Source organism: Phacochoerus africanus, chromosome 1, assembly GCF_016906955.1.
Source record: "Phacochoerus africanus isolate WHEZ1 chromosome 1, ROS_Pafr_v1, whole genome shotgun sequence".
Lineage (NCBI taxonomy): Eukaryota > Metazoa > Chordata > Mammalia > Artiodactyla > Suidae > Phacochoerus > Phacochoerus africanus.
The window spans coordinates 203,649,749-203,676,195 of record NC_062544.1 but is presented as its reverse complement, the minus strand read 5'-3'; the positions used below and the strand labels follow the sequence as shown (position 1 = coordinate 203,676,195).

The following is a 26,447-nucleotide window of genomic DNA, read 5'->3' as shown; positions in this document are numbered from 1 at the left end:
ACTCAAAGGAGCTTTCTATTTCCTTGATACATATGAAGAGACTTTTTACAAAAGAATTTTCTTTTAATTTCACTATGTTTTGAACAAAATATTTTATAGTTGCTTATCACGTTTTATAGTTGCCTACCTACACCACAGCTACAGCAAAGTCAGATCCAGGCCACATCTGTGACCAACACCACAGATCATGTCAATGCTGGATCCTTAAATCACTGAGTGGGGCCAGGGATGGAATCTATATCTTCATGGATACTGGTTGGGTTCATTAATGCTGAGCTACAACAGCTACTCCTAGAACAACTTTAAGTGGAGTATAATCTATAAAAATATTGAATTACTTTGTTGTACACCTGAAACAAATATAATATTGTAAATCAACTACTTCAATGAAAAAATAAAACAAATGATAAATACATATGACACCGAGGTACCAAAGATTGATATTATAATAAATAATAAAAATTTCCTTGACCAACAGTAGCTCATGCCTCTGTTAATTCAGTTATGTCCAGCCAAATCTTAATTATCCATGAAAAAATAAAGGGGATAGCATTGGTAATTCAAAAACACAGAGTGTGTGGTAAAGTAATATTTCAACTACCCTTCCATTAGTCTTTTATTAGAACTGATTACCAAAAGTAAAACTGATCGATGTGATTTAGTCCTCTCTGTCTAGTTCCAATGGACTAATCTTTAATCCCAGAGCCATATCTAGTAGGGAGCCAAGGAACATGGATGGCAGCAAAAAGATGTTAGCAACAAGGATGTGCAAAAATGGGGGCCTAGATCATTGAGGAGCAAGATAACTAACTCCATAATGATGGAAACTGGCTGCGTTCCCTCCACGGTTAGTTCCAGACTTTCTGTTGCTTTCATATCTGTCCCACTGGTACTCTCCCCAGCTTTTATCTTCTCTCTGATTCATTACTATAACTACTATCTTAATTCCAATATCCACCATGATTGCTAGGACTCAGAAAAAGCCACATGCCCACTCAATTTTAACAGAGAAGTTATCCTTTGTTTATTTGGACATGTCTATGACAGTATGGGCTTGGAGACTGGGAACTATTTGGCAACAAAACATTTCAGTTACACATACTACCTTACTTGGACTTCACTACCAACATACTAAGTGGGAGATGAAGACATCGTTAAAAATTTTTTTAATCAAGCAAAATTTCCTCATAATACCAAATGCAGGGGCACATCTGTTATATCTGATATCCTTTGGTTGACTGTAATCCAGGATTAAAGATTAGCTCCCTGATCCCAGAGCTGACAAGAAAAAACTACACTTAGTTTCAGGCTAGCCAATCACTTCTACAGCCCACAGCAACGCCTGCTCACAGTAGGATATCTTGTCATTGGCTGAAGGGTTGGGCAGCTGCTATACCTGTATAAGCTTAAGCTGACCAAGCATGTTTCTTATTTATTCCTGAAATAAGCCTTTCTGAAGGTTACATAATCAATTGGAAGACAAACTAAATACAAGTTTATAGAACAATAAAAAAAATTAAAGGCTTCTTTTAACAGACATAGGATGTGCCTGTTAGGTCTCTTTATGAGTCTGAACCTTGACACTGCATTTGGACTCCAAGTCTTCCAAACTGCCACCAAAATAATTTTTAGACTGGGGAAGTTAAGACCCTAAAAATGAAATGAGTTTATCACATAAGCATATATTTGTAGATATTTTTGCATATTTGCATATATTTTCTCTGTGTCTAAGCAGAGAAGAAGGAACTTATAAAATAATTAATTAGGGGTGGTTATCTCTGGGTTGTCAGATGAGAAGTGATTTTTACTTTCCTCTTTGGGTTTATCTTTATTCCCAATTTTAAAAATAAAAGTACTGTTTAACACAGGAGTTCCCAATCTTTGTGTGAAAAAGAACAACTTTTAAATTTCCTTGCAACCTTAAGATCACAGAGGGTGGAATGTGCAGAGTATGGGAGTATGTATTAAGGAGAAAAACAGTCAGATAAAACCTAGGGACTGACAAAGAATGCTGTGGTTGATAAATCCTGAAAAGTACACCTGCAATTGACAGACTTACAGGTATATCCCAATATACTTATGGAAAAGGGGTATAGATGGAGAGGTTGGTCTTGGTTTAGGAGAAAGTATTTTACATCAACAGACGAATGGATAAATAAGATGTAGTACTATATACACAATGGAATACTACTTAGCCATAAAAAAGAATGAAATTTTGCCATTAGTAGCAACATGGATGGACTTGGAAGATATCAAGGTAAGTGAAATAAGTCAGACAGAGAAAGACAAACACTGTATGATATCACATATGGGGAATCTAAAAACCGTAAAAAATTAGTGAATATAACAAAAAAAGAGACTCACAGATATGGAGAAAAAACTGGTGGTTACCAGTGGTGAGAGGGGAAATATAGGTGGGGGGTAAAAACTATTGGGTGTAAGATAGGCTATAAGGATGTATTGTACAACATGGGGAATATAGCCAAAATTTTGTAACAACTGTAAATGGAGTGTAATCTTTAAAACTTTTACAATTAAAAAAAAAAAACCTTAAAATAAAATAAAATATCAAAAAAGAAAAAGCACTTCAGAAAAAATTGGAGTCGTTGCTGTGGTTCAGTGGGTTAAGAATCTGACTGCAGCGGCTCAGGTTTAAGCTCCAACCTGGCTCAGTGAGTTAAAGGATCCAGCGTTGCCACAGTTGTTGGCTCACATTCAATCCCTGCCCCAGGAACTTCCATATGCCACAGGTACGGTGATTAAAAAAAAAAAAAAAGGAAATAGTGAATGCATGGAAATAGTGTCTAATGATGACTATGTCAACTGGTAGATGTAGAAAAGCTATGAATAGTCTTGACTAAAAGAGATGAGTGTATATATACACATATACATATATACACACACACATATATATATTTTTAGGGCTACACCCATGGCATATGGAAGTTCCCAGGGTAGGGGTCAAATAAGAGCTGTAGCTGCTGGCCTACACCATAGCCACAGCAACGTGGGATCCAAGCCACACACGTGACCCACACCACAGCTCACAGCACCAGAGCCTTAACCCATTGAGCAAGGTCAGGGATCAAACCCTCATCCTCAAGGATCCTAGTCGAGTTCATTATTACTGATCCACAATGGGAACTCCTGAGATGAGTATATTTTTAAGAGATCCAATGTTTAGGTATAAAATAAATGAAACAGAATCTCATTTCTGGTCCATATTTTTATTTTTTCTCCTTTTTACAGCCACATCTGTGGCATATGCAAGTTCCTGGGCTAGGGGTCGAATTGGAGCTGCATCTGTGACCTATCCTGCAGCTTGTGGCAATGCCGTATCTTTAACCCAGTGAGTGAGCCAGGGATTAAACCCACATCCTCATGGAGACAGGGTCAGGTTCTTAACCCACTGAGCCATAATGGGAACTCCTTTATTTTTTCCTTTCCAAAATGTATTGATGAGAGAATTCATAACAGCTGATTTTTTACATAAGGCTGCAAAGATATTTATCAAAAGTCTTAAAAGCAACAAATCCTTTGAACCTGGCGTTTCTCCTCTAGGAAGTTATCCTAGGTGTAAGCAAGATATATGCAAAAATTAAGTAATGGGGAGTTCCCGTCATGGCGCAGTGGTGAACGAATCCGACTAGGAACCATGAGGTGGCGGGTTCGGTCCCTGCCCTTGCTCAGTGGGTTAACGATCCGGTGTTGCCGTGAGCTGTGGTGTAGGCTGCAGACGCGGCTCGGATCCCGAGTTGCCGTGGCTCTGGCGTAGGCCGGTGGCTACAGCTCCGATTCAACCCCTAGCCTGGGAACCTCCATATGCCGTGGGAGCGGCCCAAGAAATAGCAACAACAACAACAACAAAAGACAAAAGACCAAAAAAAAAAAAAAATTAAGTAATGGACCCAGTTCACTGCAGTGTGGCTTAAAATCACTGAAAATAGTAAACAAATTGTCAAGCAATAGGAGATCGCAATATAACTTATCAATGAATTCAGTAAAGTTGCAGGATACAAAATGAATACCTGGAAATCTCTTGCATTTCTTTTCTTTTCTTTTTTTTTTTTTAATGATTTTTATTTTTTTCCGTTCTGGCTGGTTTACAGTGTGATATCAATTTTCTACTGTAACTTGCATTTCTATGGTCTAACAACAAACTAACAGAAAGGTAAATTAAGAAAACAATCCCATTTACTATCACATCAAAAAGAATAAAATAACTAGAAATAAATCTAAGGAGGTAAAAGACCTATACTCTGAAAACTATAAGACACTGATGAAAAAAACTGAAGACAACACAAACAGATGTAAAGATATACCATGCTCATGGATTAGAACAAATATTTTAAAAATAACCATACTATCAAAGGCAATCTACAGATTCAAAGCAACCCCTATCAAGATACCCATGGTATTTTTCATATAACTAGAACAAATAACTCTAAAATTTGTATGAAAATACAAAATATTCCAAATAACCAAAACTACCTTGAGAAAGAAGAACAAAGCTGGAGGTATCATGCTCCATGATTCCAAACTAAAGCTATAGTAATCAAAACAGTATGGTACTGGACTATAGAGCAACAGAATAGAAGAGAGAGCTCAGGGATGAACCCACACTTATATGAGCAATTAATCCATGACAAAGGAGGCAAGAATAGACAATGGGAAAAAAAACTCTTCAATAAATGGTGCTGGGATGATTGGACAGCTACATGCAAAAGAATCAAACTGGATACTTTCTCACACCATACACAAAAAAATTCAAAATCGATTAAAGACTTAAATGTAAGATCTTAAGCCATAAAACTTCTAGAACAGGGAGTTCCCGTCGTGGCGCAGGGGTTAACGAATCCGACTAGGAACCATGAGGTCGAGGGTTCGATCCCTGCCCTTGCTCAGTGGGTTAATGATCCGGCGTTGCCGTGAGCTGTGGTGTAGGTCGCAGACGCGGCTCGGATCCTGCGTTGCTGTAGCTCTGGCGTAGGCTGGCGGCTACAGCTCTGATTAGACCCCTAGCCTGGGAACCTCCATATGCCACAGGAGCGGCCCAAGAAATGGCAAAAAAGACCAAAAAAATAAAAAATTAAAATTTCTAGAACAAAACACAGGCAGTACTACGTTCTCTGATATCAGTCTTAGCAATATTTTTTTGGATATGTATCTTCAGGCAAGGACAACAAAAGCAAAAATAAACAAATGGGACTATATCATATTAAAAGGCTTTGCATAATGAAGGAAACTATCAATGAAATGAAAAGGCGAACTACTGCATAGGAGATATTTGTAAATGCTATTTTTGATAAGGGGTTAATAACCAAAACATACAAAGAATTCATACAAATCAAACAACATCAAAAAAACCCAATTAAAAAATTGGCAAAGGATCTGAATAGACATTTTTCCAATGAGGACATACAAATGGCCAACAGGCACATGAAAAGATGACCCACAGTACTAATTACCAGGGAAATGCAAATTAAAACTACAATGAGATATCACCTCACACCTGCTAGAATGGCTATTAGCAAAAAACCCACAAATAACAAGTATTGGCCAGGCTGTAGAGAAAGGGAACTCTTGTGTATTGCTGGTGGGAATGCAAATTGGTGCAGCCACTATGGAAAACATTATGGAGAATCCTCAACAAATTAAAAACAGAACTACCATATGACTCAGCAACTCCACTCCTGGGTATTTATCTGAAGGAAAAAAAAACACTCTTTAGAGACCTAAATGTAAGACCAGATATTATGAAATTCCTAGAAGAAACCACATGAAGAATACTGTGATATAAATTACAGCAATATTTTTTTGGATCCATCTCCTAAAGTAAAGAGAATAAAAGCAAAAATAAACAAGTAGAACCTAGTTAAACTTAAACGCTTTTGCAAAGCAAAGGAAACCATTGACAAGATGAGAAGACAACCTACTGAAAGAGAGAAAATATTTGCAAACTATATGACTGAGAAGGGATTAATATCCAACATATATAAAAAGAGCTCACACAACTCAACATCAAAAAAAAAAAAAAAAAGATTAAAAATGAGCAAAAGGGAGTTCTTGTCGTGGCACAGTGGAAATGAATCCGACTAGGAACCATGAGGGTATGGGTTTGATCCCCAGCCTTGCTCAGTGGGTTAAGGATCCGGCATTGCCGTGAGCTGTGGTGTAGGTCTTAGGCCCCTAGCCTGGGAACCTCCATATGGTATGGGTGTGGCCCTAAAAAGACCAAAGACAAAAAAAAAATTGGCAAAAGAACTAAATAGACTCTTTTCCAAAATGAAAATGCAAATGACCAACGGGCATATGAGAAGATGCTCAACATCATTAGTCATCAAGGAAATGCAAATTAACACAACATTGTAAATCAACTATACTTCAGTAAAAAATTTTTTTTTTAAAGACTCACAGACATAGAGAACAGACTTGTGGTTGCCAAGGGGGATTTGGAGGTGAGGGAAGGATGGATGGTGAGTTCGGGATTAACAGATGAAAACTATTATACATAGGATGGATAAACTACAAGATGTTGTTGTATACAGCACAGGAAACTATATTCAATATCCTGTGATAAACCATAATGGAAATGAATATGAAAAAGAATGTATAGATAACTGAATCTCTGCTGTACAGCAGAAATTAACAAAACATTGTAAATCAACTATATTTCAACAAAATTTTTAAAATGATGCTGAAAAAGTATATTTCATGATATGAGAAATGTTCACAATATGAAGTGAAAAAGTGTTATAAAACTGTGTGACTCTTTTTTTAAGGACATATTCACACATATATAGGCTAACATAATATATACCAAAAACATTAATGGTGGTTATTTTCAAGAGACTGGGGATCACAGATTATTTTAACCTTTAGGGGAGAATTTACTTGTATGTTTCAAATTTTCTATATATATTACTTTTGTTCTCAGGAAAAATTTGTTTCAAGAATATAAATGAAGTTATAAAGAACACTAGTGCCATGTGTTCTCTTTACTTCTAAAGCCTAAGGCTTAAATTGGAATATATGAATATACATGTTACACAATGATGGGAGTTAAAATTTTACTTTTTAAAAAGCTGTGGGGTCTAGAAATAATACTGCTTGAGATTGGTTAGCTATTTTTTTATTTCCTCAAAATGTGGTCTTTCAGTGCCTGACTGGAAGATTAAAAAATTCCTTTTCATTACCTAAGGCAGGCCTGCAATCTTCAGGGGCAGTAACATGTGGCTTCCGTCTGGTTTAAAATTAGTCCAGTGACCATCACACTTTTTTTACTGTAAAAACTGTCAATACAAAAATGTTGACTATGTGCTCACTATGTGATTTATTTATAAATCATACACCTGTACAACTTAATTAAAATGCCAAATGTATATGAAAGCATGCATGAAGCTAGAAATTTAAAATGATAAGATAAAAGGAACAGGGGCTCTAACATTTTCTTCCTCATAATGTCATGGACTGTTTTATATGTACAATACTCTGGACACCACTGGACTGGACAACCACAAAAGATGGGCTCTGACCAAAAAAGACCTGCCAAATGTCAACCTGATCCACTGAGATGGTCTATAGGAAACTGATATAGGGTATTCAACTGGGCACTAGTTTTTGTTTTGTTTTTGCTTTTTTTTAAGGGCTGCTCCTGCGGCACATGGAGGTTCCCAGGCTAGGGGTCTAATCGGAGCTGTAGCTGCCAGCCTATGCCAGAGCCACAGCAACGTGAGATCTGAGCCACATCTTCCACCTACACCACAGCCCACGGCAACGCCGGATCCTTAACCCACTGAGCAAGGCCAGGGATCGAACCCTTGACCTCAGGGTTCCTCGTCGGATTCGTTAACCACTGAGCCACAATGGGAACTCCTGTTTTTGCTTTTTAGGGCCGCACCTGCAGCACATGGAAGTTCCCAGGCTAGCAGCTGAATTGGAGCTGCAGCTGCCAGCCTATACCACAGCCACAACAACACTAGATCTGAGTTGGGTCTGTGACCTATGCCGCAGCTTGCAGTAATCCAGATCCTTAACCCACTGGGCAGGGTCAGGGATAGAACCCACATCCTCATGGATACTGGTCAGGTTTGTGAGCACTGAACCATAACGGGAACCCCTGGGACTAGTTTTTTTAATTGATCTAAAAGTCAAAGTTATCTGATTAACGGCGGTGGTGTGTTTACACAGGTAATATCTTCCGAGTCCATATTCTAGCTTACCTTGCTGCTGCAATTTGTAATCAGTGGAATATGCCTTTCCAATGATATTCCATACAGGCCTTAAGCATCCAAACAGTCCTTCAAGAAACCCACCACTGCCACTGCCCGACCTGCTGAACTGAATCTTGATGTCTTCAGTTCCACTTGTGCCCTCTCCGTCCATGGTGTTGCTGTTCCTGTGAGACACAGCCATCTCCGATTCATCTTGTTCCCTTAGTTGAAGAACACTGTTCTCAAACTGGTCCCTGGACTCCTCACTTATGCTTGTCAACACTGTTGTGGTGATGGGGCTGTTCATGCCCTCAGGTAGCTCTGTTTGTACCACCCCCTTCTCCTGCTGGTTCTTAAGGAGCTTGGGTGAAGGTTGGCTCCCCATAGGTGTGATGTCATCTTGTAGTCCATTGAAGGTTTTATTTTCACTCAAAGGTAAGTGTGGGGAAGAGGAGCCGCTCAGGTGCTCCTGAGGGTTGGCCATCGTGCCATGAGTGTGCCCAAAGTCCTGAGATGACACTCAGAGGATCCTTAGAACAGAGTTCTGATGTGAGAGAAGGCTTCAGAACCTGGGAAAAACAGGAGGAGGATATGAGTTCATCCTTTCTTTAGTCATCCACACCACTACACTTCTGCTCATAATAATAAAAACACTGAAACAAGGGGGACTAGTTGAACAGGGGTATTGATCCACATGAATACTGTGCTATACATGGGATACTGTGTAGCAGTTAAAATCATGTTGAAGAAGAATATTTACTAACATGAGAAAGTACTCAGGATACATTAATATAAAAAAATAGGCGTTCCCGTTGTGGCTCAGCAGAAACAAATCTGACTAGCATCCATGAGGATGTAGGTTCGACCCCTGGCCTTGCTCAGTGGGTTAAGGATCTGGCATTGCCATGAGCTGTGGTGTAGGTTGCGATGTGGCTCAGATCCTGCATTGCTGTGGCTGTGGTGTAGGCCAGCAGCTGTAGTTCTGGTTCAACCCCTAGACTGGGAACCTCCATATGCTGTGGGTGTGGCCCTAAAAAGACAATTATTAATTAATTAATTTTAAAAAGGTTAGAACTATATATACAGACAAGCCATTTAAAATTTTTATTATTTAAGGAGTTCTAGTTGTGGCACAGCAGAAACAAATCTGACTGGTATCCATGAGGACATGGGTTCAATCCCAGCCTTCGCTTAGTGGTTAAGGATCTGGCGTTGCCATGAGCTGAGTGCAGGTAGTAGATGCAGCTCAGATCCCATGATGCTGTGGCTGGTGAAGGCTGGCAACTACAGCTCATATTTGACCCCTAGCCTGGGAACTTCCATGTACCATGGGTGTGTCCCTAAAAAGAAAAAAAAATTATTTAAAAGGTTACACAAACATATATACAAATAAAAGGACTGGAAGGATGCATTAAATTTGGAAGGGATATATTGTTGTATTTTTTAATATATTCTAAGCATTCTGCATTAATACGTTTCCAGACTGAATGTCTATGTCCCTCAAAATTTGTATGTTGAAACTCAGTCCCAACTGTGATGTTATTTGGAGGAAGGGCCTTTGGGAGGTGATTAGGTCATGAGGGCGGAGCCCTCACAAATGCAATCTGTGCCCTTATATAAAAAGACCCCAGAGGGGTTCTCTTGTGGCACAGCAGGTTAAGGATCCAGTGCTATCACTGTAGCACCTTGGGTCACTGCTGTGGCATGGATTTGATTCCTGGCCCAGGAACTTCCACATGCTGTGAGTGCAGCCAAAAAAAAAAAAAAAAAAAAAAGAGAGAGAGAGAGACCCCAGAGAGCTCCCTTGCCTTTTCTGCTTTTCTTCCCTGTGAGGTCACAGTGAGAAGATGGCTGTCTATGAACAGCCAGGAGGCAGGCTCTCACCACATATCCCATCTGTAAGTGCCATGACCTTGGATATCTCAGCCTCCAAAAAACTGTCAGAATTTTGTTTGTTTGAGCCATCTAGTTTCCAGAAACTGTCAAATGTTTGTTGTCTGAGCCATCTAGTCTATGGTATTTCTGTTATAGCAGCCTAAACAGGCTAAGACATGTGCATTACATTTATAACCAGAAAAAATTCTTTCTCTTCCCAAAGGTAGAAATATATTTTTATTAGAAACTATATTCTGTGTTATTATAAGTCACTGCCCATGTTTCCTGTTTGCTTTAGTGTCTTATCCACTGCACTCTTCTTTACTTTGTAAGGCATTCATTAAATCATGTAGATAAATGTCTTGTGTATGTAATACAACAAATTCCTGAGATGTAAATTTTGTTTTTATTGTACTGCACAAAATCTGGGGCAATGTGACTAAGCCCCAGCTCTTCAAACTTAATCTCTGCCTCTGATCTATCCCTTAGCACTAATTTCTCAGAGCTACCTAACCTCTGAAAATGAAAACATAGAATTGTTCGAGAGTCACCAGATTATGCAAAATCAATCTTAAATGTATTCAATGTATGTCTCATCAGAAATTTACTTTCTTTACAAATCCCTATATTATAGATCGTCCTTCTCTCACTCTGTATTAAGCATCAAGAATGTGCTAGAGGCCAGGAGATAAAGATGAAATCACAGAAGGGCAAAAGACAGACCAACAAAGACTGACAGTACAGTGCTTAACCAAATGCTCTGGGAGCACGGAAGAGAGGGGGAGAGTTTCAGGGATGGCTGCCCAAAGCTGATAACTACTGATCAGTTTGAAGGAAGTGTGGCAATCCATCGGACAGTCAGGAAAGGAGTGAGTGAAAGAAGAGGGAGAGGGTACTATGGGAGTGAACAAAGTATGAACAAAGGAATGGAGGGACGAAAGACTGGAACAGATGAGAAATCTTAGTGGCTGGTGTAGGTTATGTGTATGTGTACAGAGAAAGAACTGGAGAGAGTCAGGGGGGCTGGACTGTAAGGATGCTAGGCTAAGAGGTTTGGATTTTATCCTGAAGGTGATGGGGAGCCAGAGTATCCTATATTGGGGGTTATAAATAAAAATAGACCATTCCTACTTTATTAGTTTTCATTTTCATTACTGAGATCCAAATTTTAAGCCCTTTTTTTTCATTGACATACCCTATGAATAGCTTCTGTGAGTGAACCAATGAAAATACCTTATCCTTCAAACTCTCATTCATTCACCTAAATATTAACTGAGCTCCTTTTACATGCTACACAATGTGTTAGGCATTAATGAATGGCATATAGGTTCCTACTCTTTAGGAACTTACAATATAGAGGGAAAGGCCAATAGATAATCACTTCCATATGGTTAGATATGGTACAGAAGTATGTGCAATATTCTATTAGACCTCAGAAAAATAGATATCAAATATGTCTAGAGATGTCAAACTTTGACTTGGGGTGTGAACCAGGGACTGCTAAAAAGGCACTTGAGGGAGTAATGGGGAGCAGCAGGAGATAACTCTTGTGGGTCGGCAAAGGTCAGAATATGGTGGACCTATACGGCAAACTAAAGCTTTTAGATTTTATTCTCAAGACAACATAGAGCTATTAAGGAATATTAAGCAAGGGAGTGATTTGGTCAGATTTGTGATTTAAAAATCACATCCATAGCAGTGGAGGTTGGATTGAAGGGGAATGACTGAAGGTCAACATAGCAGTTAGAGGAGTTCATGTTGTGTCTCACAGTAATGAATCTGACTAGTATCCATGAGGATATGAGTTTGATCCCTGGCCTTACTCAATGGGTTAAAGATCCAGCATTGCTGTGAGCTATGGTGTGGATCAAAGATGGGGCTTGGATCCCGTGTTGCTGTGGCTGTGCTATAGGCTGGAAGCTATAGCTCCTATTTGACCCCTTGCCTGGGAACATCCTTATGCCTCAGGTGTGACCCTAAAAAGGCCAACAAACAAACAAACAAACAAAAACGATAGCAGTTAGAAGGCAGAATTCCTTTTTTCTTTCTTTCTTTCTTTTTTTTTTGTCTTTTTGCTATTTCTTTGGGCCGCTCCTGCGGCATATGGAGGTTCCCAGGCTAGGGGTTGCATCGGAGCTGCAGCTGCCAGCCTATGCCAGAGCCAGAGCAATGCAGGATCCGAGCCGCGTCTGCAACCTACACCACAGCTCACGGCAACGCCGGATCGTTTACCCACTGAGCAAGGGCAGGGACCGAACCCGCAACCTCATGGTTCCTAGTCGGATTCGTTCACCACTGCGCCATGATGGGAACTCCCCAAAAGGCAGAATTCAAGTAAGAAATGATGAGGACCAGAACCAAGGCAGTAGCAATGGCAATGAAGATGAGGGAACAGATTTAAGAGGTAGAATTGGTAGGACCTAGTGATCAATTAGACAGAGTGGGTGAGGAAAAGGAGCGGAAAGAAAGATCTTTAGATAACTTACTTGGGATAATTGATAGATGGGAATATCACTAACTAACATAGAAAATATCAGAAGAGATGAATGTTTGTAAAGAAGATAATTAGCTCATAAGCTCAGATGGTTCAAGGTCTACTGGGTGTGTCATGCACTAAACCAGGGTTTTATTTACATTTACCTAATTTTAAAAAGGCACTTTATAGAGAAGAATTTAAAGAGAGGTAAAGATGGGGGTTCCTTTAGCTCAGGGGCAGAGATATTAAAATAATACAAAGATGAACGCAAGTTAAATTAAAAATATATTTATTGGAGTTCCTGTTGTGGCTTAGCAGGTTAAGAACCTGACTTGTACCCATGAGGATGCAGGTTTGATCCCTGGCCTCGCTCAGTAGGTTAAGGATCCGGTGTTGCAGGATGAAGCATAGGTCACAGATGTGGCATGGATCTGGCATTACTGTGGCTGTGTGCTGTTGTTGAAGGCTGGCAGCTGCAGCTCCAATTCAACCCCTAGCCTGGGAACTACCATATGCCACAAATGTGGCCCTAAAAAGCAATAAGTAAGGAAATAAATAAATAAATGTGTGTATATATGTGTGTGTGTGTGTGTATATATATATATATACACACGCTGGGAGCAGTGCCATGCACTTGGCTAGGTTCTGTGGGTATAAAACATTACTAGCACCATTACCACTTTTTTTTTTTAATTTTTAAAATTAAATTTTTTGAGAGTTCCCATTGTGGCCCAGTGGTAATTGACCTGACTAGTATCCATGAGGATTTGTGTTTTGTTCCCTGGCCTCACTCAGTAGGTCAAGGATACCATGTTGCTGTGGGCTGCAGTGTAGGTTGCAGACAACACTCCTTGGATCTAGTGTCGATGTGGCTGTGGTGTAAGCTGGCAGCTGCAGCTCCAATTTGACCACTAGCCTGGGAACCTCCATATGCCATGGGTGAGGCCCTAAAAAAAAAAAAAAAGACAAAAAAATATATATTTTTTTGCCACATCCACAGTGTGCAGAAGTTGCCGGGCCAGGGATCAAATCAAGCCACAGCAGTGACAATGCCAGATCCTTAACCACTAGGCCTCCAGAGAACTCCCACCACTTTTAATGATAAGTAAGACAAGAGGCTTTACAATTTAGAGTCCTGATATCATAATCTGCAATGTGTTTACTCTCCAGAATAAAAATACCAATAATCCAATTTGTAGTGTTTGCCAATTTCCCCAGAATAAATACTACCACCAAGGCAGATTTCAAGCTAATAACAATTTAAAAATCTGCTTGCAAAGTCACTAAACTTTTGACAATTGGCTCTTGCAAACTGCTGTATAAGCCAGTGCCAGCACCATAATCTTTGTAATAGTGTCATTTTAATTTTAGAGAACTAAGAAACTACTTCTTCTTTTTGCTTTTTAGGGCTGAACTTGGGGCATATGAAAGTGTCCAGGCTAGGGGGGTCAAATCAATATGCCTCATCAATGTGGGATCTGAGCTGCCTCTGTGACCTACACCACAGCTCTCAGCAACACTGGATCCTTAACCCACTGATGGAGGCCAGAGATCGAACCCACATCCTAATGGATACTAGTTAGGTTTGTTTCTACTGAGCCACAACAGGAACTCCCTAGAGAACCAAGAAACTTCTAAGGCCATATGTTGAGTAAGTGGTAGAGCATGAATTAAAATCGACCTCAAAATTCAGATCCCAAATTCCCTTGCCTTTTTTATAACATGATGGCATCACTTATGATAACCCTTCACTTACTTACAGTGCTTAACAGGTTAAAAAAGTGCTGTTTTCTGTGACCCTGATGTAAATATCTGATTGCTTGTGTAAGGAAGCCAGAGCATGAAGTCATTATCCCTGTCTTCCACAGAAGGACACTTAGGCTTTGAGAGAGGTATATGTTAAAGGTCACAGAGCGTGGACTAAATACCAGGTTATTTTTTCCAATCCCAACTCTCTCTGTGGTCTCTGGAAGACAGTTTTCTTCCTTTAAAAGCTAAGACATTACTTAGGGAGTTAATAATTACATCAAAGGGAGTTCCCGTTGTGGCTCAGTGGTTAATGAATCTGACTAGGACCATGAGGTTGCAGGTTCAATCCCTGGCCTTGCTCAGTGGGTTGAGGATCCGGCGTTGCAGTGAGCTGTGGTGTAGGCTGCAGACGCGGCTTGGATCCTGTGTTGCTGTGGCTGTGATGTAGGCCAGCAGCTACAGCTCCGATTAGACCCCTAGCCTGGGAACCTCCATGTGCCACGGGTGAAGCCCTAAAAGGACAAAAGACAAAATAATAATAATAATAATAATAATCACATCAAGGGAATTAGCCCCTGCCCACTCCCCACCCCCATGACCTACGTGCCATATTCTGTTCCCCACAGCTGTGGGAGAAGAGGAACAATAATGGGGGCAGGAGTAGGTAGGCTGGGCTGAATGGACTTGAGATGAAAATCTGAAAGGAAGATGTGTTTGAAACTGACAGAAGAAATGACATCAGGGGAGAACGCATTAGCAGAGGCAGGGAAAAATGGCCAGGGTAGTGTGGGTGGGGATGTCACCCAGAAATATCGAAATAGCCAGCAAATACTGGGGAGTAGTGTGCAACGGAGGTAACTCCTCATATGGGCTCTGAAAGCTCATAATGCAGATGCTTTTTCCCTTTAAACAAATCAGAGTGAAAACTTAAACTGGATGAGGTTAGGTTAAGAGGTACTTAAATTCTAGGGCATGGAGAAATTTAAGGGGTGGGAAGTTACCTGGGAATATAAGCTTGGGGAAAAAGAAAGAAAAGGAAGAAAGGAAGGAAGGGAGGGAAAAAGGAAGAGAGGGAAGGAGAAAAAGAAAATCTGGAGCCCTTTGTTACAGGGACAGATGTTTGCTGAATTGACCCCCGTTCCCCTCCCTCATTCTCCCCACTTTTCTCCTTTTGTGCTTCTCTAAGCTTTGGGTTACTGAACCTCTAATTTTGCTTTCTTGCTGATCTCTGCCACAACCTTGAGCTGTTCCTTGCCTTCTTCCTCTTTGACCTTGCTCTGCCTGATCTTTTTTAAGACAGCTGACTTTATTCTATCTGACCTGGCCACGGCCTCAGCAGTTGCTTCTAGTCTGTCTTTGCTGTTGGGACTCATGATTATCATTTACAGCACAGGGCATACACTATGCTGTTGGTTTGCATCAGACTTGAGGATAATGCAAATACCCAAATGTGTAAGTGAATTTCAGCCAAACACCTATTTGTGCAATTTGTCCTTTGAATCAAACTATAGGATTTTATACTATAAATTTCCACTTTGCCCATTTTTATCCTGAGATTCTCCCTGATGACACCATACTGGAATGAGCTCATATACAAAACGTTAGAAAAACCTGTGTTTGCTTTGTAATCTCCTCCCATTTCTAAGAGGTTATTGGTGCACATGAAGGGGACATGTTCCCATAGGTGCTGGGGATGTGTCTAAAGAAAACAATTTCAGCATGGTTACCACATTCAGTTTGATATTTAAGAAATCAAGGCATAACAGGACCTAAAAGGAACAGAGTCTAAGCCACCTGCTTTACATACTAGAATCAAATCCCAGAGAGAATGCTGACTTGCTCAATACAACAAATTAGTGGCAGAGCTGGAATGGGTCCTCTTTCCTCATCCTATGCTTGTCCCCTAGTCTGGTTGTTTTTTCCAACAAATAGAAACAAATAGCCATGACAGCATAATCACTGATGACAAAAATGATAATAACCCACAGTGTTACTCTAGATGCACCAATGCTTCATCCAAGGAAGCACAAGCACCCATTTAGAGGGGTGACTCTGCACCTGCAGGGCACCCAGCTACTGGTGATTCGGTTGTTCTGGGAGTGGGCAATGGTGATGGAAACCTCAAGGTGTGTTTAAACATGTGTAGTCAGAGAGGCTTTCCTCTGCTCACCAAGAGTATCAAGTCCATTTGCAACCAACAAAGGCAGGGAAATGGAAAAGCACAGAACAAAGGGAAAGAAATCATCACCATGACTATATTCAAATATGAACAGAGCTGACTCCACATGTAAAAAGAGTGTAGGAGGATAAAAATATCTAAATTTTACCTGTGTTTGTATGTACACCCACACACTGCCACTGCACAGTGAAGGAGCTGGTGAGCGGAAGCTAAGGGAGTACAATCAGCCTCACTGTCTCTGCCTCTTCCTTTGTCCCTTCAGCTCTTCTTTTCTGTTCAGATCTGGCTCATGTACTCTTTTTTTGTTTGTTTTTTCTTTTTTGTTTGTTTTTCTTTTTAGGGTCGCACCTGCAGCCTATGAAGTTGCCCAGATTAGGGGTAAAATTGGGGCTGCAGCTGCCTGCCCATGCCACAGCCACAGCAATGTGGGATCTGAGCCACATCTGCAACCTACACCACAGCTCACAGCAATGCCAGATCCTTAATCCACTGAGCAAGGCCAGCAATAGAACCTACATCCTCATGGAGACTTAGGTTCATTACCACTAAGCCACAGTGGGAACTCTTGGCTCATGTACTTTCTTGGGAACTGATTATTTGGATATTTTTTCTTTTTTGGCTCTGCCTGCTGCATGCAGAAGTTCCTGGGGCCAGGGATCAAACCTGCGCCATAGCAGTGACAACTTGCAATCAACCACTAGGCCATTGAGGAACTCACTGGATCTTTTTTTTTGGGGGGTGGGGTTGCTAAGCCCACAGCATGTGAAAGTTCCAGTGTCAGGGACTGAACCCTCACCACAGCAGGGGCCTGAGCCACTGTAGTGACAACTCCAGATCCTTAACCCTCTGAGCCACAAGAGAACTTCCTCCCTGGATCTTTTAATTCATGAGAAGTCAAAGCAAGAATTTATTAGAAGGGGTTAGGCAGGAAATAGATCAAGTATTTTAAACATTGAGAGTCAAGTGGAAAAATATAAGGGAAGGCAGAGGGCTAAAAGGGCAAGGTTGGCACGTTACCCTTATCAGGAGGAAGCTCTCTGGGCAGGGCTGCAGCTGAGGTGATGCTGCTACCACCCTGACAAGGGCTCCTGAATCTGCCAGGAGCACAAGGTAATACTTCCATCTCTGTCCTCAGGCACACTTCCCTTGCCTTGTGAATTTCTCAGCCTCAAAAGGAGGAAGTGGTTTCCATAAAATTAGCAGGCAAGGGTTGGAGACAACAGTACTGTGCATTTGCCAGGGCACTGCCAATTTCTGGAAATTACCTTGGCTTCATGCCAAGATGGATTTGGCACAGAGAAAAAGAGGAATGGAAGAGGCAATGTGGCCAAATGGCCCTTGAATTTTTGTGTTTTTCTTACATAATTCAACTTTCCCATGTTGATAATAGAAGAGCATTTTCTAATAAATCAGATTTTGAGTTTTATATCATAAATATGAGTAAATCAAAGATTTCAGAAAATTTCGCTTCACAGATAAAGTTTGCAGGATGATTAAAATTGAACAACATTTTACAGGAAGCATTATTGCTGACATTTCTTGATTGATGCTGAGCTCTTCCCAAGCTGTCTTCTCTTTACTTGGCAATTCCTTGCCTTAAAATGAACGCAATACTGTCATCCTAGCCTTCTGGTTATTTCTCTAAAATTCACACAGCAGTATTTAGAGCATAAGTGAGATTTCTGCTATCAGAGCACCATTCCCATTTTAAAATTGGGATTAAGTTACTTGTTCATAGTAATAGCACAAAATGATCTTCCCAGGATACAGGTCTATCACTGAGATCTTGATTTGAACTTAAAAAAAGTAGATAGCAGAGTTCTTGTCGTGGCTCGCCAGTTAATGAACCTGACTGGTATCCATGAGGATGGGGGTTCGATCCCTGGCCTCACTCAGTGGGCTAAGGATCTGGCGTTACCGTGAGCTGCAGTGTAGACTGCAGACAAGGCTTGGATCTGGCGTTGCTGTGATTGTGGCGTAGGCTGGCGGCTACAGCTCCGATTGGACTCCTAGCCTGGGAACCTCCATATGCCATGAGTGTGGCCCTAAAAAAAAAAGGAGAGCAAGACAAAAAAAAAAAAGTAGATAGCCTTTTCTACTGCAACTGCAAAGTTATAACTACATGATTATTTAAAATCAGATCAGAGGAGTGGCCTACAATCGCATCTTTACCTCAACTAGCTCTCTTAACTGAACTGTCTACTAAAATACCTATTTGAAAGGACAATAATAACTTCACATCAACCAAATCCACCTTATCTTGTCTTCTTTATAGCTTTTTATCCAAAAATCATGCATTCAAAAATACTGATTCAGTGTCTACTATACACCTATATTTTTGTCTAAGATTATGAATGTTTAATAATATCGTATGCTGGAGCCAGCAAAAAATAAACATTACAAAAAGGCAACATCCATGTTGATAGATGACTTTATAAATATTAGTACCTATAATTATAACCATAATTGAAGTTAAAATAAGTTTATAATGCAAGTTTTGTCTTTGCTTTTTTTTTTGTCTTATTAGGGCCACACCCACAGCATATGGAGGTTCCCAGGCTAGGGGTCCAATCCGAACTGTAGCTGCCAGCCTATACCACAGCCACAGCAACACCAGATCTGAGCCCCGTCTGTGACCCACACCATAGCTCACAGCAATGCTGGATCCGTAACCCTCTAAGCGAGGCCAGGGATCAAACCTGTGTCCTCGTAGATGCTAGTTGGGTTTGTTAACCTCTGAGCCATGACAGGACCTCCAATAATGCAGGTTTTAAAATGAATAAAGATGCTTCATTTTCAGAGTTGTAGACTATAATCTTATCAAAAAATAGAAAACTGTGAAGTTTCAAATGTATGTTAAGTCAAAAGCTAAACAAATTTCTTGACCAAAGGAATGATTTTTCTATAACCTCCATAAATCTATGATAAATAATATATACTATTATAATTGTTAGTATTTCAGAATAGAATCAACATTTTCTGACTTGCCATATGAAAAAGAAAATTAATCACTAAATAAATCCACTTAAAATGTCCTAAAAATAAGACCCAGACATATATATACCCTAATATATTTAATACTAATGAGTAGAAAATAATCATATAGGAGTTCCTATATGACTAGGAACCATGAGATTGTGGGTTTGATCCCTGGCCTCGCTCAGTGGGTTAAGGGTCCGGCATTGCCATGAGCTGTAGTGTAGGTCGCAGACGTGGCTCAGATCTGGAGTTGCTGTGGCTGTGATGCAGGCCGGCAGCTGTAGCTCCAATGTGACCTCTAGCCTGGGAACCTCCATATGCTGCAGGTACGGCCCTAAAAAGCAAACAAACAAACAAAAAAATCTTATAGGCATTTCAAGAAGACAGGAAAATAGGTTCAATAGGTCAAGAGTGGTTATCACTGTTGTTTTAAATTTTTTTCTCTATTTTCCTAAGTTTCTAGTCTTAGCATGCATCACTTGTTTAATCAAAAGTTTTCAATCCAAATCTTTGTTGCTTTAAACACAAATGAGCCATCTTTACTGCATTTGCATATATAAAATGATATGAACTGTTAAGGACTTAGTCAAGAAAACTAATTGTTAGCGTGTGTTGAGACTCACAAATAGGCATAAGAATAATTAATAGACTCAAAAAAAGAAAAATGAATAAAAAACAGACCATAATGAGGAAACAAAAGTTGATGACTCCTATTTTCTTTCTACCTTTTCTGCTAGTAAGAATCATTCAGGAGTTCCCGTCGTGGCGCAGTGGTTAAAGAATCCGACTAGGAACCATGAAGTTGCAGGTTCAGTCTCTGCCGTTGCTCAGTGGGTTAACGATCCGGCGTTGCCGTGAGCTGTAGTGTAGGTTGCAGACGCGGCTCGGATCCCGAGTTGCTGTGGCCCTGGCGTAGGCTGGTGGCTACAGCTCCGATTCAACCCCTAGCCTGGGAACCTCCATATGCCGCGGGAGTGGCCCAAGAAATAGCAAAAAAAGACAAAAAAAAAAAAGAATCATTCAAGCTGGTAAAGGTAGAATAATCTTGATAAGAGAACTGAAAGAGACAAAGGCATATCCTGATTATTTCCAAGTTCTGAGGTCCAGATGAATTACACATTAATGCACTAAAAGTTTTGTGTTTAGGATCACACAAACAGCCTTTTGTAAAGAATTATCTTCAGGAAATGTGAGCAAAATATTTATTTATGGAAAAGTAGAAGATAAATAACCTAACTTTTTTTTAAAAAGGAGTACTATAGACTATATAGATAGAACTGTGAACTTGAGTTGGTTCTTGATAAAAAACATCAAGTATATAGTAAGCACTCAATAAAATATAGTCCCTTTTTTCTTTTTCTTTCTTGTTATGTTGTACTTTCCCCATCTCTTTTGTGGAAATCCAAGACTCTAAGATAAATGATTCATGAGAATAACTGAAATGACCATTGAAATTTTTTTATGACTGCACCCATGGCACACTGAAACTATTTAAATGATTTTCTAAAATTTGGGCTATAACACACACTTTCATGTTGTTTCCCAACCAAGCAATTTAGTACCTTCTATGCACTTCAGAGAGCAATACTGTAAGGGGCTAAGAGGGGACGAACTGGAGGAACAGACCTGATTTCAAATACTAATCATTAACTTGACTTCTCTCTCTCTCACCCTCAATTTTGTTACCTATACTTGGTGAAACAGAATCCACCTCTAGAATAGGTTAGATGATTATATGAGATAATGCATATATAACACACTTTCCAGTACACAATAAATCAAGACTTGTTAGCTATCCAAATCTTTAACTAGAAAAACTAGAACAAAAAGATATATGTCAATGTGTTCCATATATATGTGGGTTTAGGGGGCATGAAAGGAAGGAAAAAGGGAAGACAAGAAAGTTTTTTTTTTTTCCGGTCACACTCATGGCATGTGGAAGTTTCCACATTAGGGATCCCACCCGCACCACAGCAGTGACCTGAGCCACTGCAATGACAACATTGGATCCTTAATCAGCTGCACCACAGGGGACTTCCAAGAAGCTTTTCTTAAGAAAAGTGAAAGAATGAGAAAAGGGGGATAAGAGAGGAATAGATAAATATATAAGGAAATTGAGTCACGTTGAGCTTGTAACATTCATTTGAAATTATAAATGAAAGCACAGAGAATCAATAAACGAGTGATGCCAGGTCAAAAGGGCAAAAGTAAGATGCAAAAGAAGGAAAAATCCCAAATGTATGCAACTTCTTTTTCATATTTAATCCCCTTTGTCTTTGATTTAATCACAGCAGTTACTTTTACATTACAGGTTTTAATTGGAAAAAAAAAAGGAAGGTCCTATGTAGCTATAACATTTGGGAGAATATTAATACTATGTGCTTCTACTATTTGGGATAAAAAAGTATGTAATTCTCATGGTTTTAACATCGCTATATTAAATTAGGAGATTTTATTGATTCTAGAAAATATCTCGAGGAGCTCCCATTTGGCTCAGTGGGTTAAAAACACAACATAGTGTCTGTGAGGATGCAGGTTTGATCCCTGGCCTCACTCAGTGGGTTAAGGATCTGATGTTGCTGCAAGCTGTGGTGTAGGCTGGCAGCTGCAGCTCCGATTCATTCCCTAGTCCGGGAACTTCCATATGCTGCAGGTGTGGCTGTAAAAATAAAAAAAAAAAAGTCTCTAGAGTAAGATTGCTTATGTTTATTTTATCTTTTTTTTAAATTTTATTCATTGTTTTTAAACATGTGGCCATTCCCACAGCATGTGGAAGTTCCCAGGCCAGGGACTGAATCAGAGCTGTTGCAGAGACAATGGCTAAGTAGTTATGTTGTGAGCCACAGGGGAAGCCCAATTGCTTATGTTTTTAAAAAAGAGCGATTACAACATAATAGAACCATTGCAGAACTGTGTTCCCAAAGGAGATTATGGAACTTTCTTCCCTAAAGATGCCCATGTTTCTACATCACGTTATGTACACACGATGACGTTCTGCTTCTTAAGGGCTGCCTAATTCTACTCTAGTCTCACCCATCTTCCTGGCAACATACTGTCTTCAGGCAGCTTGGCTTCATTGTCTCCATGAAGACACCATCCCACAGGCAGTCTAAAATGTTTGTTGTGGCTCTAGGCCTAGAGAACTTGGCACAACTGCAACTTTTCACAAACTTAGAAAAATCATAAAAAATAATCCATGATTAGGAGATAGTTCGGGGGGTGGGGGGATGTGCTGGGGTTGTGGGATGGAAATCCTATAAAATTGGATTGTGATGATCAATGTACAACTATAAATGTAATAAATTCATTGAGTAATAAAAAAATGAAATTGATAACACTAAGAGGAAAAAAAAGTCTGTAATTGGTCAATTTAACACTGTAGTAAAACGCATGCTCTGGATTTAAACTGTCTGGTTTGAATATTGATTCTGTCCCTGTGGAAGTTCCTTATCTGTGTGCATCTCAGTTTCTGCAGAGTATTTACCTCAAAATAAGAGTATTTACCTCATAGGGTTGTAATGAGGGCTTCGTGAGATAATACTTAAAGGGTGCTTAACCTATAACCTGGCACAGAGTAAGCACTTAATAAAGTTTTTCTGTTATATTTTAAATTAATAAACATTTTAAAATAAGAGATAATATTCTTTATTAATAATAATATTCATATGGTTAAAGGAGTGAGATAAAATGAGTACATGTATTTTACAACAAATGTATCCTTGGCCACTCTAGGGATATAACCATGGAAAAAGGCAACCTAAAAGTTGTTCCAAAGGATGGTTATTTCCACTTTATAAAGAAAAGACCATTTATTTCCAAGGGGTTAAGTAAAGAGGCTTTGTGCAGAAATAAGCAATGGTCTACACTGCAGGATTGGACACAACTATTCATAGGCCCCAGGCCCTAAGACCACTCTCAGAATCTCTATGATTTGTTTAGTTTACAAAAGAAAAAAATATTTTTTGTATGTAACTTAAAGAATCATAGATGTTGAGAAATGAATAATCCTCTAACTAGGAGAGAGTACAAATTTGCTCAAGTAATTTGACATCGAGAATAAAAACATATATTCAATAATTCCAATAAATATCAGAACATTAACATATAACTACATTTGTTTACTATGTTATATGTACCTTCCCTGGACTGGTATGTTTCTAAAGAAAAAAATAAGCAGAATCAAATTAGAGATTCATTCATATTCCAAATGTACTAGGGAGCTGAACTGAAGGAAGCTTCATAGACTATAATAATCATTTTTTCTGAATTAAGATTTTCTTAAGTCTGTGTGAACATTGCCTATACAATGAGCAAGCAGCAGAAGCAGGCACTAACATTCAAGTAGGTTCAGGACCCTGTATTAATTAGTCCAGGCTCTGGCAAGAAATAGATGGCACACTCAAACAGGGCAAATGAGAAGTTAATGAGACTACTTACAAAAGTGGGGGCAGGAAAAGCAACAGGGATAGTGCCATTCCTCAAAGCTAGTAACAGAAGGCTATTAACTAGGCAGGAAAAATGATTATCAGAACCTGGAGAGCATAACTACAGAAGAAAGTCACCCAACAAGAGCTGTGGCTTTTGGTAGAGGGATAAAACCAAAGTTCAATGAACTGATAGGGTGGGAGCCAGGGGAATTAATATTGAACCCAACCTCACTCTCCTCTTGCTCTCTGAGATGCTGCAGGTGCTTCCCATTGGTTGAACCCAATAGAAAGCAAGAAGGCAAGGAAGTCCATTGATGCAACCTCCACGGGCACAGAACAGAGTGCTTTGAGAAGGACTGAAAATGAATCTGACCCTAAGCATCACGCCAATAGAGATCCTCCTGCTAAAGGCCAAGACATAATGGCCAAAGATGGAAATGCAACAAGCGGAGCTGAGTCCCTGCCAGTAATAGGTCTCCCCCTGACTTCTAGAGCTTTTGGTTTGGTGAAAAAACTTGAAAAAACTTGTCAGTTATGGGCCGTATAGCAGATGGGTATCTGTTGGACAATCTGTTCCTTCTGCCTGGGCTGAAGTATGGGGAATATTTTTCCCTCTACATATACAAAGTACTATTTATTATATTCAGGTCACCTATGAGTCTTAATCCCATGTAATATGTTCCAAAAAAGCATCTCATCAATGAAGAGTAAATGTATCCACATCATGATTAAATACTTATAATGGAGGCAGCTTGCTACATATGGGTTCTGAAAAATGGGCTCCCTCATGTGACTTATGTGAGTATTAAGTGAGATAAAGGACATAAAGTACTTTTCAAGTTATGAAGTAGTATCCTGTTGTTAACTGTTGCTATTAAAATATATACCAGCCTAGGGAAATGATGATAGCATACTGCTTAGTAAGAACTGGTTGGTCCTGTTGTCAGGAACTATGTTCATGATTCTAAGCAGATAAGAGAGGAGGGGAAATCTTTTTAAATGAAATTATATTATGGAAGTTCTCTTTTCCCATTAAACTTATGGTTAGTGTTTGGAGTGTTTAGTTGCACAGTAAAATATAACTGAAGTAGAGATACAATAAAACACATTATAAACTTGTTTTATACTATGTAACATGAAAATGAAACAATTCATTGTCAGCTTACTAAGAGTTGCACTACTAGAGTACTGGTAACAGATTTCCAGAGCTGCTCATCCTACAGAATGTTCCTGGGCAAATCCTGCATGTATCCTGCAGGCAAGAAGTTGTCAAAGGTCCTTCAGCCATCTCTGCATTGCTTTTTCAGGTCTTACTTAGGAATGATAGAATCAAAGATTGTTAGAATTAGAGGGAGCAGCAAGGAAGTGATGACATTTTTCAAGAGAAAGAGCTCATCCTAATAGTCTGTAAATTTGATAGGGATAGAACCCAAGTATTATTTATCTCTGTACTTTGTCCCTCTTTCTTCTCAACCTTATCTAGCCTCAGAACATAGTACAGGACATATGATGATGCAGTTTACTTTCTGAATGAGAGAACTTCACACACACGCACACACGCACGCGCACAGAGCAGTTCAATAAATAATATTTTAACAGCAATAGCTAATATTTACCAAGATTATTGCAAAACACTGCTCAAAACAATTTTTTCCTATATTAAGTTCTCTAATCCTCACATCAACCCTTTGAGAAAGGTACTATTATTACTCCTATAGTTGCTAAAGCAATTGGAGCACAGAGTGTTTGAATAATTCACCATCAGCTACTAAAGTGGTAAAGACCCAGTTGAAGCCAGTTTGACTCCAGTTCCAGAGCCTAAGCTTGAGCCTAAGTCCAAGCCAATGCTGCTAGTTACAACACTTGACTGTTTATAATGGGCTTCCATTTAATTAAGAAAGATCTAAGTCAGAAAAACATAGATGAGACTCACATCTTACCTTGGGCCTAAGTTCTATATTTAGGCTAAAAGGTAAAAATTTCTAGAAACAAATAAAAACAAATGATGTATTCTAAAATTTTCTACAGGGTTTACTCCATTCTGTTTTAACATTAAACGTCTATACTTGCACCGTGCTATATGGTAGCTTCTAGTCATATTTAAGTTAAGCTATTTAACTTAATATTACTTAAAATTAAATTAAATTAAAAATTTAGTTCCTCAGGTACACTAGTGCATTTCAAATGCTCAGTAGCCACATGTGACTAATGGCAACCACACTGGATAGCACAAAATAGAACATTTCCATCATTACAGAATGTGTAGTTGGACCGAAGTCCTCCATATGATTCAGTCATATTAATAGATTTGTTTGTTGCAAGAATAAAGATTACATCTTCCTGTTGTACAGGGAATTGGCTAAATGCATAGAACTCCATTACCTCCTTTAAAATAACAGATCTCCTACCAAATTTAAGCAATGCCTGTGAATGCAATGACTTTAATACAACTCATTCTAATGATGGTCCATCAGGATCAAATTAAAGCAGAAATTTTTTAAAAAGGATATTCCAAGGGACCACAGCCAAATGTCTAAAACTATCAGAAG

The 26,447-nt window shown here is 39.4% G+C and overlaps 1 protein-coding gene across 1 annotated transcript in view; it reads right to left on the bottom strand.

Annotated features, from left to right (window-relative positions):
• MAP3K13 (mitogen-activated protein kinase kinase kinase 13) overlaps positions 1 to 26,447 on the bottom strand; it is a 172,628-nt gene that overhangs the window by 39,819 nt on the left and 106,362 nt on the right. Inside the window, exon 3 of the mRNA XM_047788263.1 lies at positions 8,223 to 8,782. Coding sequence (XP_047644219.1) covers positions 8,223 to 8,697 — 475 coding nt within the window. The 5' untranslated portion in view covers positions 8,698 to 8,782. The remainder of the gene's footprint in view (positions 1 to 8,222; positions 8,783 to 26,447) is intronic.